General features: G+C 56.9%; 1 protein-coding gene across 3 annotated transcripts; it reads left to right on the forward strand.

The window, feature by feature from the left end:
- The first annotated feature begins 92 nt into the window (after positions 1-92).
- LPIN3 (lipin 3) lies at positions 93-19,211 on the forward strand. Of its 3 annotated transcripts, none has more exons than XM_075768647.1 (20): positions 93-145; positions 9,947-10,147; positions 10,475-10,570; positions 11,337-11,572; positions 11,789-11,896; positions 12,330-12,450; positions 12,614-12,998; positions 13,846-13,945; positions 14,057-14,226; positions 14,309-14,402; positions 14,621-14,690; positions 15,238-15,330; positions 15,478-15,536; positions 15,809-15,938; positions 16,177-16,325; positions 16,482-16,568; positions 17,669-17,821; positions 18,130-18,241; positions 18,331-18,434; positions 18,576-19,211. In XM_075768647.1, the coding sequence occupies exons 2-20, from the start codon at positions 9,956-9,958 to the stop codon at positions 18,718-18,720; spliced, it is 2,604 nt and encodes an 867-aa protein (XP_075624762.1). In that variant the 5' UTR covers positions 93-145; positions 9,947-9,955; the 3' UTR covers positions 18,721-19,211. The 3 variants fall into 3 exon arrangements, with proteins under 3 accessions (XP_075624762.1, XP_075624761.1, XP_075624763.1); XM_075768646.1 differs by lacking the exon at positions 93-145 and adding an exon at positions 7,014-7,115; XM_075768648.1 differs by lacking the exon at positions 93-145 and adding an exon at positions 7,014-7,115 and having other exon boundaries at positions 15,481-15,536.
- Positions 19,212-19,697: the final 486 nt, after the last annotated feature.

Here is a 19,697-nt window from a genome sequence, read left to right on the forward strand (position 1 = left end):
CGGGCGCGACACACACCGGCATTAGCCAGGCTCCATCGCCTGGGCGCGGGGCGGGGGGGGGGGGGGAGTGACGTCACTGGAGCCGGACCGGGGCGGTGCGCGCGCTTGCGCGCGACTCAGCTGGCGGCGGGGCGGCGCGCGCGGGGTAGCGGGTACCGGGGGGGGGGAGGTGCGTGTCTGTGTGTGTCTGTGCCTGTGCGTGTCTGTGCCTGTGCGTGTGTCTGTGCGTGTCTGTGTCTGTGCGTGTGTGCGTGTGCGCGTGTGTGTGTGTGCGTGTCTGTGTCTGTGCGTGCACCGGCCGTGCGTGCACCGGGGGGCGGGGCGGCGGCTGCTCCGCGCCCCGGGAAGGCGGTGAGCGCTGGGGACACGCGCTGTGGGGGCGGCGAGCGGCCGCGCCGGTGGGTGTGCGGGGCGGAGCGGTGAGCGCCGGGCGTCTGTATCGTGGGTGTGCGTGTCCCAGGCACGCGAGTGTCGGTGGGGTGCGTGCAGCGGGGGGGCAGCCCGGGAGGGTCACGGGGAGGGTGACGGCGAGTGTGCAGCCAGACGCGGGGCAGGATGGCGTGACCGTGCGGCGGGCACCGAGGGCAGCGGGTGCCGGGGCCCTGCTCCTCCGTCACCGCCACAGCCTGTCGGTGCCCCGGCTCCGTCCCTCGCCCCAGCCAACGCGCAGCGGGTGGCTCCTGCCGGCTTCGGGAGCTGAACCGGCCCCGCGGAGCCCGGCCGGGGGGGGGGGGGGGGGGACGGGACGGGACGGAGGGGCCGCGTGCCCCGCTGTTTGGCACGAGGGCTCACGCGTGGGCCCGCGAGGAGGGCGGCGGGTCAGGCGCGTGCCGCATGGCGCAGTCTGTCCCTGAGCACGGTCGGTGCGGCGAAGAAAAAACCCGCCTCGCCGTGAGCGGCTCTCGGGTGGGCAGCTCCGCACCTTGTGCCAGGGCCCGACGGAGCCCGGCACGGGCGGTCTGGTGGCTGGAAGCCCCCCTGCCCCTTCCCGCCCCGAGCCCGTGGCCCCCACCCCACCCCCACCCCGGCCGGTGAGTTTTTTTTCCACGCGGTGTGGAGCGGAGGCTGCTGCGGGCCCGGGGCTGCGGGGCTCCGGCTGCGGGGTGAGCGGCTCTGGGCATCGCTGCGCTCCCTGGGCTGGAGCGGTGCTCTCGGGGCGGCCAAACCGCCGCAGCCCAGGGGCTCTGGCAGCGTTTAATAATAGCGTGCTGTGAGCAGGTCGGGGATCGAACAGAGCACCAACTATTTTTTAAATAAAGTTTGGCTTGGAAACATCATCTGCCTTGAAATAAGACACCAGCTTTGGACAAAAGATAAAAAGATTTTTCCAGCTGCCTAAATGCGCACGTCATCCCGCTTTTCCTGGATTCAGAGCTAATGGTCACACTCTGCTCACAGTTACGTTGATGTAAATGTGATGTCACTTATCTAAAGTCATTGGCTTTAAAGCGCGAGTCCTGGCTGGATTATCGGCAGCTCGGACGAAACAGCTAAAGGCTCGCAGTGCAAGTTCAGAGACTTCATTTTTCAGGACCGTGCAGTGCTCAGGGCTATCAGCTCTCCTGGTTTTAGAGCATGGCTGGATTTCTCTGCGAGCCCTGGCTCTCGGAGCCACGCAACTGCGTGGGAATTGTAGTTTTCTGGTTTTTCTTTTTAAGTAAGCTTGAACCCTTTGTGTTTATAGAAGAAATGTGAACTTACGACAGATCAGAAACTAGGAGCCAAATCAGCAGAGCATGTTTATAAACCAGAACAAATGGGTTTTGACCAGTCCTGCGGCCATAATTCAGCTTTTTCAATGTTCGTGATTGGCGACTGAGGATGGCATTTCCTCCTCTTCCGTCAAAACAGCTTTCCCACTAACTCCATCACATGCCACGCCAGCCTGACCTGATCTTTCTGGGAACGGGAAAGAAAAAACCAACTCCAACAGCACTGTTTCCCTGTTGTGTTCCTGGCTCTAGGGCCAGCACTCGGAGCCACTGGACCTCCAGGAATTGCCCCCATCCTCGAGGGAGCAGGACACCTGAGCCTCGCTCCCTGCTGCTTTCACGGGATGGGAATTTCACCCCATCCAGCGGTGCTGACTTGGTGCTTCTGCCTCTCCTCTTGTCCTCTTGTGCTGAGTCACCCCTTTCACAAGCCCCTGGAGCTCTTGGTTGATCCCGGGAAGGAAACGGGAGCCCCTGCCTGGCCGGCCGAGGGGGGCAGGGAGCGTTGCCAGCCTGCCCCGTACGTTCCCCCTGCTCTTAAAAGGCTGCTGGGAGAAGGGGCCGGGATACCAGGAAAGCCCTTTCACATCCCAACCTCCCGTAGGGATTCCCTGGGGGGGGTCATAGCGTTGGGGGGGATGCGGGGGTCGCTACGGGAAGCGATTAGGGGGGACAGCCCCACCAGCAGCGGGAGCTGCTCCAGGGAGCTGCCTGGCACAGGGACCTTGGACCTGCTGGGTTGATTGACAGCTGTCAGCTCCACATCTGCATCACCCAGCCCAATAAACTTGATGGCTCTGGCCATCTCTCACCTGACGTTTGGTGTTTGCAGCACGCTGCTCGGTGCACAGCGTTCAGGAAAAGGCATCTTTGCAGCCGGGCCTCAGCCTGGATTCTGCCAGCACCTCAGGAAACCCCAGCATGAGGAGGGCAGCGGTGACGTTAAAGGACAGAGCAGACCCAGGGAGGAATGGGCCAGGCTAGAGGCCATCAGAAGATCCTGCCCCAGAGCAGTGAGGATCCAGAGCATCTGTCCAGCGTGGGAAAGGGGGCAGGAGAACACGGCTCCCTGGCTCAGGGGTGGGAAAAGGGTTTGGAGGCTGCAGTAGGTGGCTTGGCAAGGTGGGCTTCCAGCTGTCCAACAGCACCGGTGTCCCCAGCTACCAGCTGAGCTCCGTGGCTGAAAGGATTGCTCCTGTCCCAGCCCCAGCTTTCTGCACAGCAAAGTGAGACCCTTTCTGTCAACTCCATTTCCCTCCTGTCCGGCAGAGCTTCTTGCTCCTCTGCCGTGGCTCTAATGAGCTGAGCTGTGTCAGGTCTCAGCCAGCATGGAGGCAGGCGGGTTGGCTGGCTTCCCAGCTCTCTCACCGCTGGATCGTCCATCCTCCCTCCGGACGTTTCACCCCAGACCCGTGAAGAAGCAGGCAGCAAGTGGGGGGATCTGAGGAGAAGTGTCCCAAGGGACTGCCGGGCTGCTCAAAGGCGAGCTTAAGCAGCTGTGAAAATCCTGGAGAAATAATGTGATGACCCAGGGAGGAGGCAAAACCCCCATCAGCCCCCACCTTGGAGGCAGCTGAAGAATTGGCTCTGGCCTGGCTCGTCTGCAGCAGCTGTCGAAATACAAAGAGGGGGAAAAACAAGCCTGTCTTTGACACGGCTTGTCCCCTCTCCCACCCTGTGACTGAAGACACGACTTGTTTTCCTGGAACAGAGAAAAATTTAGGAGTCTTCCGGGCAGCGAGTGCCTGGGGTGCTCCCAACTGCCGAGTGGGCAGATGGAGTTTTCCTGGAGAGGCGCTGGATATGCTGGGATCGTGGCTTCCAGCACTGCTGCCCAGCGGAGGCACGGCACAGCCGGCGAGGCAGCACCAAGGGGCCGGAGCGGGGCCGGAGCGTGGCCGGTCATGCCGCTAGCCGGCACGGGGTGAAGGCTGCGATCCGAGAGGGGTAGGGAGCACCAGGGATGCAGGACGAAAGCTGCCAAGATGGAGGCGGGTGTGAGCTTTGCTTTTCCATTGGAATGCAAGGAGCTGAAAATTTTGCATCTCGGTTGACTAATAAAAAAAGCCGTCTCGTTTTGCAAAGGCTCATTGCAAACACACGTGGGTTGTGGAGTGCCCAAAAGGCAAAATAAACCTCTCCCTGTTGGAGCAGGTCCTGGGGGGAGGATGCACAGAGAAATTGGGGTGCTCAGGGTGATGTGCCCAGGGAGTGATGGATCTGCAGGGGTCACCTTCCAAAAAAAAAAGAAGGGGGAGCAAGAGGGGGTATGAAAAGCAGCTGGCAGGAGCCAAGAATAATTATATGGCTTTGCAAAAAATTACCATGGCAATTAAAAGTGCTTTAAGCTTTCTGGAGGAGAAAGAAGAGGTAAGTAAAACACCCCAGGGCTGGATTGTCGGGTAGCACGGAGGGAGGTACAGACATCACCAAGTGCGGCCGTGGCACAGCTGGGGATGTGCTGCAGGCGCTGGGGGACGAGCAAAGCCCAGCGTGGCAGGAGTTGGGGCATAAGGGCCGGCGCGGGAAACGTGGTGAGCGAGGAGCCCTGGAGGTGAGTGATGGGGGCAGGCCCTTCTGCAGGGTGCCCCAGTGCCAAGTGCTTGCCAGAGGGTGGGGGCTTGGAGCCACAGCAAGGCTGAGCTGCCCGTGTGGGCTTTGCCTGCCTTCTCTGTGCTCACCTGAGGATCCATCCAGCTGGCTAAGGAAGAAATGGTGTCCTCTGCATTTTTGACCAGGTACCAGGCATCTGCAGCCCAGATTTGTCCTTCCTTTTGTGTTCCAGCCCTGGGGTTTGTGTTCCACCGCCACGGTTTGCAGGGTGTAAACCACCGCCCTGGGTGAGACCCACTCCGGTGGCATCACGGAGCACTAGTCTAAGATGCCGTGGCAAGGACAAAACACCTGAGAGGTCACGTCCCGAGGTGTCTAGACTGAGGTGACAGCGGGCTCCTTCTCCGCTGGGCGTGGGTGCCTGGTGACCTGGCTGTGGGGTTTGGTGGCAGCCGCCCACCCCATGCTCCCCACGAGCCCCACTGGGGTCAGCAGCCGGTGCTGCCTGGTACCGGCCCACCCTCCTCAGGGACCACAGCCCTGCCCGGCCACCCACAGTAGCTGCTTTCAGCCCGATTTCACCAAGGGGTAGAGCTCTCAGAAATATTAAGCTGCTGGAAAACAAGCTTGCTTCCTTAGCTGATGTGTCAGAGACTTTAGGAAAGTTCCCATATGGGGTCTGGGACCTCGTGCCCAGGCTGTGCTTGGCACTGTACAGGCACAGGGGGGATCTCCGTGCCTCCCACTGCCATCAACCTCACCAGTGTGGCACAGCTGAGGAAACCGAGGCACAGGAGGTAACAGGGCTTACCTGGGAACGAGCTGTGGCATTTCTGCAGCTCAGCCCATCAGCTGTGACCAACTTGGGTGGTTTGGACCCTTCTCCTCAGGGACTAAAGAGGTCCTAAGCAGCCACCTTCCAGCTTTGGCACTTCCCTGCTCTCACGGAGCAACGTCAGCCCCACGAGTGATGGGTGGGAGAGCCCCGCGCATGCAGCAGCAGAAAAGCCTTCATCCTCGAAGTGCCACCAGCTCTCGTGCAGACCAGGAGCCGCAGCCACTCCACCCGCGTCACTCCAAAACTCAGCACAGAGGGTGCCGGGGAATCACCTTCGCAGCGGGTCGCGCAGTCGTGGGGCAGAGCCCACACCAGCCGCATCCCTGCCCTTGGGGAGTCGTGGTCTGGTGAGAGCCTGTGCACTTTCTTGGGGAACAAAAAACCCCACCGCCTCAGTTTCTCACCTGAGTCCAGCTGGCTATTCCTGCGTCACTTCCCCACTGCTGTCAGGCCCATTGAGATATGGAGAGCCTCAGATTTTCTTAAAGTCTCTGCTTTTTTGTGCTTTTCTTTCAACCCATGCTCTCTTTTCTCATCCCACTGGAGATAATGCAGGGCAGAGGAGCCCCTGGGGCTTGGCCACCCACTCCTTCCCTTTATGTCTTGTTAAGGCTTCACTGTGGGCTTTGCTGGTGTCTCTGTAAAATGATGCTCGGTGCTTCTTTGTGTCCTAAAGCTTTCCTAAGGTCAGGGGGAAAAATAAAAAAAGGCAAAAAACCCACCATAAAGGCAGAATTCCCTAATGATGGAGGAGGAGAGGGGATATGGGGCCACGGGTAGGGGCTGCCGAGGTGCAGGGTACCCGCACCCTGGGACTTGGTGCTGCAGGGGAAGGGCAGGGAGGGCTGGAGGCTGGGAGAAGGGGAGGGAAAGTCTGCGGAGCCCTCAGGGCTGCACCCAGGGGTGCCGAGGGTGGGCCAGGCTTCCTGCAGCATACAGCAGGGCACAGCAGCAGCCTTGGAGGATTTTGCAGGAGGGTGGGTGACATTAGCTGTGTCCTACCAGTGCTGCCCTGGTAGGAAATGCTACCTTCCCCTGCTTGCCCCCGGAGCATGGGCTGGCCTGTGCAAGAGGTCCCCGTGTCCCAGTCTGATCCCAGTCCAAGGTTGCACAATTGTATAAGCACCACACACCAGTGCCTTCCACGTACCTCCCAGTCTGAACCTGGCCAAGGTGCACCCGATCTTACATTCAGGAGCAATTAAGTGAGCAACAAAGCCATTATTGCCCTACCCACCCTTCGTGGTCCTAGTCCATGTGCCCCTATAGCAATCCCTATAGCCCTACGGAGGAGGGAGAAATTAGCATCAGGTGTAGGCTCTCTAGCAAGATACTTCCCACTCTGGACTGTCCTCAGCCCGGCCACGGCTGCACGAGGATGCTCTCCAGCCATTGCAAGGCAGCTTTTAAAGGGCAGATCTTTCCCAGAGCTGTGCACTCCGCCTCTGTAAGCGCCTTTTCCAGAGGGCTCAGTCTCCCCTGGAGTGCTGAGACTTGGGGCTTTGCATGGTTTGCACCCTGAGGGGTTAAATGCTGGGAGATGTGGTCTGGAAAATGGGAGAAGGACTGTTTTTGGAAATTCCAGCCTGGTGGGTTGGGCTGGAGTGACCTTGCAGGGTGGTGGGTTGGAGAAGGAGGGAGGAAGAGTGGGTCTCCATCAGCGCAAGGCAGTCGGCAGCTCTGCCTGGAGCTGCTGGAGCCAGCGAGCGGGTTGCAATGAGACACGCTGGTTGCAATGAGGCACAGCTGCTCCGTGCAGGTGTCAGCTGCCTCCCCAGATCCACCCTCCAGCCCCCCAGGAGCCCTCATAGGCTCAGCGGGAGGCATGGTGTGAGGGCCGGGTGCTGTTTGGGAGACGGGGCCCTCCCCTTGCTCAGGTGAGAGGAAGGAAGCGGTAGGGAGAGGAGGAGCTGAAGGTGAGCGGGTGTTACTGCTGGCAGAGAGTGGTTCCTGGGGTTTCTGGGCTGGTTGCCCCAAAGTTGAGGAGGTGCTGAGGTTCAGCAGCTGTCCAGGTAATGGGGAAGGTCCCAGGCAGTTTGCAGTGTGTGATGGATGGGGAACGTGGATGTGCAGGGTGGGAAGGGTGTGCTGCTGGGGCGGGGGGGGTCTGTGTGTGTGTGTGTGTGTACACACACACACACACACAGCTTGTTGCTGCCTAGGAGCAGAGCAGCCTGGTGTTAGCAAAATATCGGGTTTGGTTTGGGAGGCTTTTTAGCTGGAGAGGTGGATGTGAGCTGTGTTGCTTCCATGGGGGAGGACTGCCCCCTTTGCCCTCTGCAAGAGCTGCATGGTGAAGGGCTGTGATCCTGCTGTTCCTGGGGTTGAAGGGCAGAGACGCCCTGGTTTGCTGTGGGGTTTATTTGTTGAATGTGGCTTGGTGTTCTTGGGGTGGCTTGAAAACCCTTTCTCCTGCCTTGTCCACCTATTAATCTCTCTCTAGAGTGTAACTTACTCTTCATCTCCCAAATAGACCTGCTCCACCCATAGTGGGGCTGAGAGCTGTGGAAGTCTGACCCTCTTCTCTTTGTTCCCTGTCACCAGTTGTCCTGGGTGAAACCCTCAGGGAGTTAAACCCACTGAGCTGGAAACTGTACCAGAGCCGTCCTCTTCTCCCTGCCCCAAGCTCTGGGGCTGGGCCGGTCCCCAGCAGCGTGCAGGCAGGTGCCTGGGGAGGGGGCAGCTGTGCATTGAGGCAACAGGGCACGGCATCCCATGGGGGGGACGCTGGCTCTGCAGGGGGGATGTGGCCCTGGCACGAGGCGCTCAGCCGCGTGTTTTGCTGGGTGACTGCGGCGCCGTGTCGAGCCCTTGCACCCTGTGCTCGCTGTGAAGGTGCCGCTCAGAGCGGGGCTGATCCTGGGGACTCTTTCCAAGCCCCTACCCCAAACCCCATGAGCTGTGTGGGTTTATCTGCCTGGGATTTCCCCTGTGCACTCTTCAGGTCTGTCTCAATGTATACCCCAGCCAGGAGCCCATCAGCATTGCCCTGGGAGCATCGGGGCCAGCCTGATTGTTCCTCCTCTCTGAAAATCCCCCCCTTCTGCAGTGAGGAGCTCTCTCCTGTTTGCTGCCAGGCCCTGCAGCACGGTGGGGAAGGCAGCTGGAGGGCTGCCCGCACCGGCAGCGATGCCTGGGAAAGCTGGGCTCAGCAGGTTGGTGGGTGGCCCCGTGACCCTGGCCCTGCTCGCAGCGGAGCTGATGGAGGCACCGAAGCTTCGAGAGGCAGCTAACGCTTCCCTGCTGTGCCCCCCCTGGGGAGGATCTGGGCTTTGGGCTTATTCCTGGCTGTCAGGGAGAAGTAGAGGGAACAGGACATGGAGTGGGGACCACGTCTCCCCATGCAGACTGCCTTCCTGGAGGGATGTCTGGAAACAGCACGGGGCTGAGCTTGTGCAAAACGGACCGGAGAGGCTGGGTGCCTGCTGGGGCAGAGGGCTCGTCGGGTGGCACCTGCTTGTCCTCATCCCTTTGGGTAAGGAACCAACTCTAACTGGTCACCCCTTGGGTTGGATGTGCACTGGGGGCTGTGCTGAGAGCCCCCAGGGGCACCGTGCCATTGGCTGATCGTGCTGCCAGTGCAAGAGGTTTCCTTTAGTTTCATGGTCCTTCTGAAGTGGTCATCCTGTGCCCTCATCCTCTCCTTGAGGCAAGGTGGGGTGCAGAGCTGGCAGCTTGGCAAGCTGGGCTCAGCCTCTGTGGTTCCCAGCCTCTGGTGTGATGCGCTGGCACCAAGCCCGTTGTCCTGCTGAGTGCTGAGCAAACAGAGCAAGGGGCTCCTCTGACCCAGGGGCTGGGACCAACACCCAACACCCCAATGTAGATCCACAAGAAAATACTCCAGGGACTTCAATGTGTGGACCAAGGGGCCCTACCAGTGGTGAGTTTCAGGAAGGGGGACTGCACGAGAGCCGTTTGGAGCCTATGGGCCATCTTGTGTGGCTGGAGGCAGGGCTGTGCTGCGAGCCCCAGCATGGACCATGTGGATCTCCAGCTTTGCAGCCATGCCTCTCCTCCAGCATGACAGAGGGGAGTTGTCTCTACTTGGGGAGCAGCTGGAGGATGTGAGTAGGCAACAGGATGAGCAGGAAGCAGGCAAGGCTTTCCTTCCACGTGTTCTTGCTAATGAAAACCAGGAGCTGTGCCACCTCTGAGTGCAGCAGCGCCTTGTGAAAACATCATCGCAGAACTGTCCGGGTGTCCTCTGGGCAGCACAGCCCCTCTGCTGGGATTCCCTGGGAAGGTGGATGATGGCAGCTGGGGCTAATGCATGGAGACCAGGGAGTTCTGGCTCTAACAAGGGCCATGTCTGGCTGATTCGGCAATGCCTAGCTGGGATGCCTTCCCCCCCAAGTGGGAAATGTTGGGTTTGGACTTGGCTCAAAGCGAGCACGTGGTGTATGCAGCAGTTCCTTGGACTTGCCACCTCTCTGCCCTGAGTTTTTTCCAAGGACAGCACAGGGCAGGAGGTTTTCTGCCAACCAATTTGTTGTTTGAATGGGATGTTGACAGCTGGATTGCAAGGTGTTGCTGTGAGGTAGTATTTGCCCTCGGAAAGGGCAAATGTGATGGTGCATCCCAATGGTAAAGGTCTGTCCTTCAAACTGGATGCAGTAACTAGTGCTCTGGCTTCTGTCCTGTTTTCTGGTGCTTGCAGAGGCCCTGGCTGATCTCCATCAAGGCCCTTCATGTGTTTGCCTCAGTTTCCCTAAAGACTTACCTGTCTCCATGATAGGGCTGTGTTTGCAGCTGTGAAATGACTCTCCTAGAGTAAACTCACATTGCACTTAGCTGCTGGAGTCCTTTTTCCCCACCTGAGTCTATTCCTGTCTCTCACTTGCAGTCTCAAACAATGAACTACGTGGGGCAGCTTGCCGAAACAGTCTTCGTCACGGTGAAGGAGCTGTACCGGGGTCTGAACCCCGCCACTCTGACAGGCTGCATCGATGTGGTCGTGGTGAGGCAGCCAGATAACTCCTTCCAGTGCTCTCCATTTCACGTGCGCTTTGGGAAGCTGGGTGTGCTGCGCTCCAAGGAGAAGGTGGTAAGTGGTATCTGCCCTGGGACTATGCTTCCTCTCTGGTGTCTCCAGATCTAGGATCTTCCTTAACCCACAGGTTATGGAAGAACTTTGTTTGAGGGGAATGGGAGCCTTGCTGATTTTTGGAGGGGATGCCCCTGAATGAAACCCATCCTCTTTGGAAGAGAACTGTGCTTCCCAGGAGAATTGGGAGCGGTCCCTTGTCTTGAAGGCTGGGTGGCTGTCAGCCCTGCAAGCAGCCCTAACCTGTCCCCTTCCTGGGGAAGTGCCTTTCTGTACACTGATGGGTGAGCGGGATCAGATGGACAGGCTTCTTCTGCCCTTTGCCAGGTTGACATTGAAATCAATGGGGAGCCTGTGGACCTGCAGATGAAGCTGGGTGACAATGGAGAGGCCTTCTTTGTCCAGGAGTCGGAGGAGAACGAGGTTGGTTATGAAGAGGTGCTGCAAGTCTGTGTCCTCCTGTGACCACCTGGAAGTGCAGAGTTGAGGTGGAAGGACCAGATTTGGACTGCTCGTCTTCCCCAGAGTGACTCCTTTATCGCCTCTGATGTCTTGTGTGTTTGGGAAGGTTCCTGCTTGAAGGACCTTGCAACCAGTGTGGAGGATCTGAGCATTGGAGCACCCTGAGGGAGTATTAGACCAAATATCTGCGTCCCGGACTGTCCTCCCTCCCTGGGCATGGCTGCTGGCCAGCCAGGCAGATATCTCGGAGCTTGGCCTCTTGGGGGATCTTGTGACAGGGATGAGAGTGAGCCAGATGCTATGGCAGGCTGCCTGCTCCACTGGGAAGGGAGATGAGACTAGTTGTGGCTTCCAGAAATCTTGGCTGCTCTCTCCCAGGCTGACTGGTGGTTGGTGCTAGCTTGGGCTGGGTTTGAGAGCAGGGAGAGGGCTCTAGAGCTGAATCCTATCTGCAGCCTTTGTAATTTTGGTCTCGTGATGCCATCTCCTGCCTGCCTCTCCTTGCCCGTGTTAAAGATGTCTATAGCTTGTAGCTGGATAGCCCTGCTGTTTTTTATTCACGTGTTGCATGTACGAAACCTTTTCTTTTGGGCCTAGCCACAAAACCACCCTCAAGCTGAGGGCTTGGTGATGTTGGTTGTGCTGGTTGTTGCATAGATGAGAGCCATGAGCTTCCAGGCTGGAAGAGAGGACCTTGGAACTGATGGGCTCTTCATCCCTGTTGCAGGACAGCATCCCCTCCCACCTCTGCACGTCCCCCATCCCCAGGGAGGAGAGCCCAGAGGATGCTGCTCAGCCTTCTCATGGGCAGGAGACCTCCAGCACTGAAGCAACCCTGCGCAAGAGGAGGCGGCGCAGGAGGAAGCCCAAGCAGAAGGAGGTGTCGGACTCAGAGTTAGAAGGCTGTGAGGAGACCAAAAGCGAGATGTCCATGGAGGAGCCATGCAAGCTGCCAGCCCCCAGGTGAGTGGCTTGGTTGCAGTGTGGTGATGCACTGGGTCAAGCCTGTAGGTTCACTTGGTGATGCCCAGCAGTACTGAAAGATGAGGATAGTGTTTTGAGTTGGACCTCAGCCTCCTGTGGAGTAGAAAGCCAGTGGAAATGGTGAAGCTGGGTATTGCCAGCCTTTCAGGTGAGGAGGCTGGTGCCCAAGAGTAGCATAGCTGACCTCTTTTGCAGTGATTCAGTGTATTTCTCCTTTGCTGATCTCCCTGAAGAAGAAACTGAGTTGTTGCAGTCCCCAGGGATGCACCCTTACTCTGACGGGGAGCTGGCCTCTGTGGACAGGTAACGGGCAGAGCCAAGGTAATCCTCTCGGCTTTGGTGAGGGTTGGGGAGGTGGTAAGGAAAAGCGATTTGGGGGTATCAGGAGAAGCAGGTTTTCCTGGCCTGATATGCTGTGGCTGGAGAAAAGCTCAAAGCCAATGAGTCACACTTGTGGCCATGGTCACAGATGCAAGAAGCCTGTGTACACAGGGCTCTCCTGCCTCTGCTGCTGAGCTGCTTCTGTACAACCAGTGGCATAGCACTGGCATAACGCTACGTCCTTGGGCCTCAGGTTCCCACAGGTCTTGCTTGTTTGTACGTAACAGTCGTATGGGGCAGAACTGACCTTATGGGAAACCAGCCTCACAGGGTTCTTGGCCCTAAATATCCTTGCAGCGATAGGAAAGCATGGGGCTGTAGGGCAGATGATATCCAACATTCCCTTATCTTGTAGCCCCACCCTCAGCCATCCATCTTCTCCCAAAAGTGACTCTGAGCTGGAGATCAGACCACAGGAGAGTTTTGCTCTAGGGGCTGAATCCCACATGCAGTGGACCTGGGGAAGGCTCCCTCAGGTGAGTCCTTGTTCTTGGTCTTCAGCAGCTGGTGGGAAGGGGTGTCTGAGAGGCCTGCAGAAAGTGGAGGCTGTGGCCAGGCAGCCTTAGAGGAGTTGTTCTCCTCTGCCTGATGCTTTGGGCAACTTTCCATCCTCAAACTTCTTGTTCTGCTTTCTTTGAGGTGAATAAATCAGAACGAGTTGAACCAGCCAAGTTCACAAAGACCTTTGCTACTGCAGCACCTACTGTCTCTGTGACACCAGTCCCAGTGGATGAGACAACCCGTCTTGTTGCCACCTCTGAAGGTTTGGGAGGAGGTCCAAGCCCAGCAGAACATCAGGGTGCACCTTGTTCCTCTGCTGTGTCTGTTGTTGAGGACATCCCTAGTGCTGTGGGGGCGCAGAGCTTGTTGGAGGCCTCCTCAGCCCCACAAGAGAAACAGGAGGGAGGTGGGAGTGTTGTGCCAGAGGTTCAGCCAGATGTGGAGCCCTTTGAAGGAGCTGCTGCTCCAAGGCAGGTGGGCTCAGAGGGCCCTGAACCCCAGCTGGAAAGCCAGAGGAGACAAGGTGAGTGGGTGACTGGTGCTGCTGGAAGTGGTGTTTGAGCCCAGAGATGTATCTGACTTGGATGAGGGGCCTGGGTGGTTCATTCAATGTAACTCCTTCATGACCGCCCTGGGTATTCAAAGTGTGACATGTTTGCTTTGCCCTCTCCATGTGCTACCAGCTCCTTTGTTTTGAAGAGACGTTACTCAGGTTTCCTCCTTTCAGTGACCACTCAGCTCCCCAGGAAGGCTTTCTTGCCTTACATTTCTTTAAGTCTATCCTTGGATGTCACTGCTTCTGTGTGCTTAGAAGATTTCTCAGCAGAGTAGACCATACCTTAACTTGAAGTGTCTGGCAGCACCTGGCCTGACTTGTGTCTTCGTCCATGCCAACTCAGGTGGACAACCGCACAGAGTGAAGCATGTGTATGTCTCCCTTGGCAGTGTATTTAATGACTTTTGTGTTGTTACCTGTGCTAACCAACCTTACTCTTCCAGCCAGCATAAACTCAGAATAAAATTGTCTCCCTGAAGAGACGCTTGGGACTCTTCATTGCACAAAGGAGACCACAAAGTGTTATCTTGCATGGTGCTAACTTCAAATGGCACCCTCAGATTGTCATGGCAGAAGATAGGCAGGACTTTGGCCTGTCCTTTGTGTCCACTTGGCAGGTGGTTTCATGCCAGAACAGACATCTTGAGGTACTGCTATTATTGTTGATTTAAGGTAGCTTTTCAAGTAGGAAGAGATGCCCTTTTTATGATATATGAATATGAAAGAGGAAAATGCTGTTAGCTTTCTTGATAGATGCCAAGATAGTTGGAAAGGTGATTCAGCTAAGCTCTCTCCCTTCTGTCTGTGCATTGAGGATCCACCAAAAGAAGTCCTCACTTGGGTCCCAGTGATGTTTACCTGGAAGACCTCTCCAACCTGGATGAGGAGCAAGCGGCTCTCTATTTCCCCAGGAGGTACGGATTGCCCCAGCTCAGACCTTCTTGAGCAATTCCCTTACAGCAAAGGATGGAGGTATGTCTAAAGCTATTGCCTGATGCTTCCGCTGTTTCTTCTCTTGCTGGTAGTGACACAGAACAGAGTTCAAAGCCTGTGGCAGACCCTAGCAACGCTCTGTGTGTCCAGCTGCCATCTGACTTGCCTGCTGACAGCCCCACGGACTCTGATGCTGATTTGATGCCTGCAATTGCCCTGTCACTGTGTGGAGGCCTGGGGGACAGCAGGCAGATCTCTCGTGGTAGGTGGGACGGAAGGTGGAATCTGCTGTCCTGAAATCCATTATATACACCAGTGGCATGACACAGCCTTTGTCCCACCAGAGAAGTTCATGGAGCACATGATCTCCTACCAGCAGTTTGCTGAGAATCCAGGACTCATCGATGACCCCAACCTGGTGATACTGATGAACAAGAAGTGAGTGGTCTCCTTTTCCCACTGCATCATCCCAAGATGACCAATGTGGCCCCTTTTCCCCCACAGAAACACTCCTGTGGGAGTGTGACTCCATCCCAGACAGCGATTATACCGCAGTAGTTGTGGGAGGCACCTTCTGGCCATGCTGCAGGATGGTGATCTGGAAATAGCCCTTGCTCCAGGTGTGGTGATGTGCCCATCCTTCTTGTTTCTTCCAGGTATTACAACTGGGCAGTGGCTGCTCCCATGGTCCTGTCTCTGCAGGCTTTCCAGAAGAACATTCCTGAGGTCAGTGGCACAACACATTTACTGGCCATGCTTCTCAGCAGGACTTGAAGCGTGCAGTGGGGCTGTAAGAGGCCAAGCTGATTGGGGCAGAGCTCAGCATCACTCCAGCCCACAAATACTGAGGTCTGTCCTTTTTCCCAGAGGTACCTCAGGATGGCTTTTACCACTGATACCTGGAGAGCAGACTTCATTATCAAAAATCTCCTATTCTGATGGTTGTATCTGTGCAAGGCTGGTCAGAGCCGGGGGCCGTGGCAGTCTGGAGGATTTGGGACTGCATGAGCCTGCTTCAGGGCTCTGTAGGCCTGGCTGAGATTGTATGGAATAAGGCATCCAGATCTTTCTCCTTTCTGCGTGAAGGGAAAAGCCATTGTACCCTTCACCCCAAAACCATCTTGGCTCACAATGTGGCAGGAGTTGCACATCTTATCCTGTGAATAATTTTGCAAAGGAAATCCTGCCTGGGCAAGGGTCTCCTTAGCCTGTTGGCCACTGAGCCTCCCTGGTCTGAGGACTGACTTCATCCCATGCTCTGCCACGTTCACAGAGCACCATTGATCGACTGGTGAAGGAGAAGATGCCCAAGAGAGGCAGCAGGTGGTGGTTCTCCTGGAGGAGGACAGAATTCCCGGTGGAGGAGGTGTGTTTGCAGCAGTGGCCGTGAGAACCATGTCCCCGTGCATTGCCACCTCTTTTCTGGTATCACTGCTCCAAGTGGCAGTAAAGCAAAGCAGCTCCTGCTCCTGCCCATGGCGCTGAGGAGCTAATGACACCGCTCTGGTTGCAGCAGTCAAGGCCGGGGAAAGCCAACGTGGGGATGCTGCAGCACGACTCTGCTCAGCAGAGGTGAGTGCCTCCCTCCCAGGTCATCTTTAGGAGTCTGTGTGTGCTCTTGATCTCTTCTCCTCCTAAATGACCAGCTATTCCCAAGTCTGCCTAATATATGAAGGCAGAAAGCTGTGTTAAGGCTCTGGCTGACACTGATCCAGCCAAGCTCTTCCATGGCTGCTTCTTGGTGGGTGGGTTGTCCAGGGTGCCCTCCAGATATCCCCTGGTGCTCATGGGGAAAGCCATGGTCTGCAGAGTAAAGCCAACCTGCCCTTCCCTTCTTTGTGTAGGCAGGAAGAGGTGGTGTTCTCCAGTGATGATGAGCCCCTGCATGCTGAGGACATGTTTGCAGTAGATGCCCCTGCACAGAAATCTCAGCCGACCTACAAGAAATCTCTGCGACTCTCCTCTGAACAAATTGTATGTACTCCTTTGCTGCCTGCTTGTGTGTGCAGAGGTGAGAGAACCCTTAAATGGGGATTTCTCTACCCCTGATCTCATGGGTTTTATAGGGCATCCAAGTATTTAGCCCTGGGTGGCCAGATGGCAGAGGCTAAAGGGGTCCCTGGTCTGGCCGGATGGCAGTCTGGCCTCTGGCAAGCCTTGGGCTGGTGTGACTTGGTGCTAGTGTACCACTCTTGTTCTCTCCCGGCCACAGAGAAGGCTGAATCTGCAGGATGGCCCCAACGAGGTGGCGTTCAGTGTCACGACTCAATACCAGGGTACATGTCGCTGTGAGGCCACCATCTATCTGTGGAACTGGGATGACAAGGTGGTGATCTCGGACATCGATGGCACCATCACAAAGTAAAGGGCCTTTCTCCCACCCTACATCCCTCTTTCCTGCCATTAGGGGAAAGTGTCCTTTCAAGGCTTGCATAAGCAGCCAGGAAGGACCACACACCGCATCATCTGGATATCCACCAGGCTGGATCAGCCAAACCTGGTTGCCTTTCCTTTTAGGTCGGATGCTCTTGGGCACATCTTGCCACATCTAGGAAAAGATTGGACTCATCATGGGATTGCTAAACTCTTCCACAAAATCCACCTGTAGGTATTGGAATAACTGAGGCCAAGGGGAAGTGGGAGGATGATGGAGGAGAGGCTGAGCAGGAGCCAGAGTCAGGGCTCCTTACTCACTGATGCTGGCCAAAATAGCAGAAAATTAGGCTATCAGTGATGTTTGATGCTGGCTCTCCTGTCCAGATGATGTTGGGCGGTGAAAGCAGGCATCCTCCCCTGGGAGCAGATGCTTGTGTTGCCTTCCCTGGGAGGACCGTGTGTCAGTGGAGGCTTTGCTGGGGAGATGTAGGTGAGTGCTGAAGATGAGATCGCACAAGATTGCACCGGAGAGGTCGCAGGAACATACCTCTGGGTCGCCGTGCAGCAGCGTCACGGGGACCCACCCGGTGCTCCCAGCCCCGTGGATCGGTGCTCAGCTACCCCACGGCACCGACCCGCCCCGAGGTGCGATGCTGTCCCCGCACCCGCGGAGGCTGCAGCGGGTCCCCGCGGAGCCCGGACCTTCCGCTCCGTCCCCGGTACCTGCGGCCGCTAAGAGGCACTGTGGGCCCGCGGATGCCTCGGTGGGGGACGGGACGCGGGGCTGCGGGGCGCTGGGGCTGCCCTCGCTGACACCTCGCTGCCTCCTGCCACCTCCCCATCCCGCAAGAGCACCGTACCCCTCTGCCCGAGCTGCCCATCCAGCCGTGCTGTGCTGGCTGTTTTGGGGGGGCTGCGGGGGCTGTGTCCGGCTGCCCACGAGCTGCAGGCAGCCCGGTGGGATAAAGGTGCTGGCCTGGGGGTCCCGGCTGGGTGCACGGTACCAAGCGGCAAAGGGCGCTTTGGGGCCAGGCTGGGTGTGCAGCTGCTGCGAAGGGCCTGGAGGGTGGAAGGGGGTCCCCGTCCGGCACTGCTCCCAGGCTTCACAGCAGCGAGGGGCGTGGGGATGGATCTGTTTAGCCTGAGTCTCAGGGTGAGCAAGCCGTGTTGTTTGTGATGCCACCTTGCTTGCTGAAGGGGTGAACAGGGTTTGGGCTTAGGCCAGGTACCCAGCATCATCCTCCCTCTTCCTCCCCCACCTCAGCGTGGGAACGGGAGGACACCTTGTCCAGAGCAGCGCTCAGCGACTTCCCCTGTGCTCTCTCTAGGAACGGCTACAAGTTCCTCTACTGCTCAGCCAGAGCCATCGGCATGGCGCACATCACCAAGGGTTACCTCAAATGGGTCAACGATCAAGGCTGTGTCCTCCCCAAGGGTCCCATCCTGCTCGCCCCCAGCAGCCTCTTCTCTGCCTTCCACAGGTACTGTGTCCTCTCCTCCTCCCCAGCCCTGCACCTCCTGCGTCCCTGGGGATGGCACCCCCCTCCCCCAGCTCGATGCTGAGGGATGTCGCAGCCTTAAACTGCTTCTGGCCTCCTTGGTGCAGGATGCCTTTCACAGGACACAGCAGGGGAACTGCCTGCCCTTCCCAGAGCTTCGTGGTGAAGCTCCTGCAATGCACAAAACCTCTTTTCAAAGCACTCTGTGCCCCGTGCAGCCTGGCTGCCCGCGGTCCTGACCCACTGACGCCGCTCTGACCTCTGCTCTGTGCGTGCATCTTGTGCTGCAGGGAGGTGATCGAGAAGAAGCCAGAGGTGTTCAAGATTGCCTGCTTGATGGACATCCAAAACTTGTTTGCCACGAAGCTGCCCTTCTACGCAGCCTTCGGGAACCGAGCAAATGTGAGTGGGTCTCCTGGGGCGGAGGGAGGGCTCAGGCGGTAGCCATGCCTTCCTGCAGCTCTCACGCCCTGCTGGCCTTCCCTGGGCAGGATGTCTATGCTTACAAGCAAGTGGGCCTGCCAGAGAGCCGTATATTCACAGTCAACCCCAAAGGAGAGCTGATCCAGGAGCTCACAAAGAACCACAAGTCAACGTAAGCAACCTGCTTGTTTCTCAGTACCTTCAGGTTGACCTGGGTTTAACCAGAGCAGCATCTTGTGGGGTAGAAATACAAACAAAGCCCCAATGACTTAGTGTCAGCTTATTGCTGCAAAAATCTATCTTACCACCATAGATATGAGCGGCTGTCAGAGCTGGTGGAGCTGATCTTCCCTCCCCTGGGGCAGAGTGGGAGCATCGCTCTGGTGTGTCCAGAGTACAGCCACTTTGCCTTCTGGAGACCTTCACTGCCTGCTGTTGACTTGGAGGCCTTCTCCTGACCACGTTACCTGGAGAGCCCTGGGTCAGATCTCCACTGTGCATCCTCTGCCAGCACTGGATGCTCCGGATACATCTCCTCCTCCCTGTTTGCTGCTCGGGCATTTTGCACTTCTAATATGGGTTATGTTCTGCATTAGGAACAGCCAAAGGGGAGCAAGAGAGAGCTCTGACTCTACACAAGCTCCACTTACTGAATGGAAATTCCTATAAGCTGGCTCTTCTTAATATTCTTAATACCTTTAAAGCCTGGCTCTTCTTTAAAGGTGGTGGTGGGTCACTCTTATTTATTGATGAGCTGCTGGCATAGCTATTTCTACCTCCAGTATGACCAGTGTTCCCAGACAGTGCAGCTACCTGCAGTTTGGTAGGTGATGGAGTGAAGCTGTCCCGTGGCTTAACAATTTGTTAAGGTGAATAGTGGAAGCTGTTGGCATTTTGAGTTTTCTTCACTAATATTCATTAATAACAATAATTAATAAACAGTACCTTAATCTAGGCTGCCTCTCGTCCACTGTGCATGGAAGTGGGAGCCAGGCTCCGTGTCCTCTTACAAACGTGGCTGGGTTTAATCCTGCTGAAGTGCCCTGCCCAGGGGCTCCAGCCTTGCAGCCAGCACCTGCACTAGAAAAGGACTTTTTTTTTTTTTTTTCCTACTACCTTCAGATAATGTTGCAAAATTGATTTGGCGTTATGTGTGTGCAGGGGGGTGAATTTCTCTTGTGCTCGTAGCCTGCTATAATCTTGTGCCAGGAGCTTATTCCTGTGCCCCGTACGGGAGCGTTTGAGTCCAGCTCAGCTGCCCTAACACAGGGTTGGGCTGGGACGTGACCAGCCCGTCCCCACGCTGCCTCTGACACCTGGGTGCCAGCACCGCTGTGCGTTCAGCCGGCCTGGTGTCCCTGGGCTGGGGCTGTACCGGTAACTACATAAAATAAAACAGGCAGGAGCACTGCTGGGTTCTTTTCTCCAGTCTGGC

Source organism: Balearica regulorum, chromosome 16, assembly GCF_011004875.1.
Source record: "Balearica regulorum gibbericeps isolate bBalReg1 chromosome 16, bBalReg1.pri, whole genome shotgun sequence".
NCBI lineage: Eukaryota > Metazoa > Chordata > Aves > Gruiformes > Gruidae > Balearica > Balearica regulorum.

Bases quoted from the DNA above. Each gene is read 5' to 3' on its own strand.
- LPIN3 (XM_075768647.1), top strand. From the start codon at position 9,956: ATGAACTACGTGGGGCAGCTTGCCGAAACAGTCTTCGTCACGGTGAAG. The intron at 10,148-10,474 runs GTAAGTGGTATC...GCCCTTTGCCAG, and splicing joins TGCGCTCCAAGGAGAAGGTG to GTTGACATTGAAATCAATGG. The intron at 15,939-16,176 runs GTATGTACTCCT...TCCCGGCCACAG, and splicing joins GACTCTCCTCTGAACAAATT to AGAAGGCTGAATCTGCAGGA.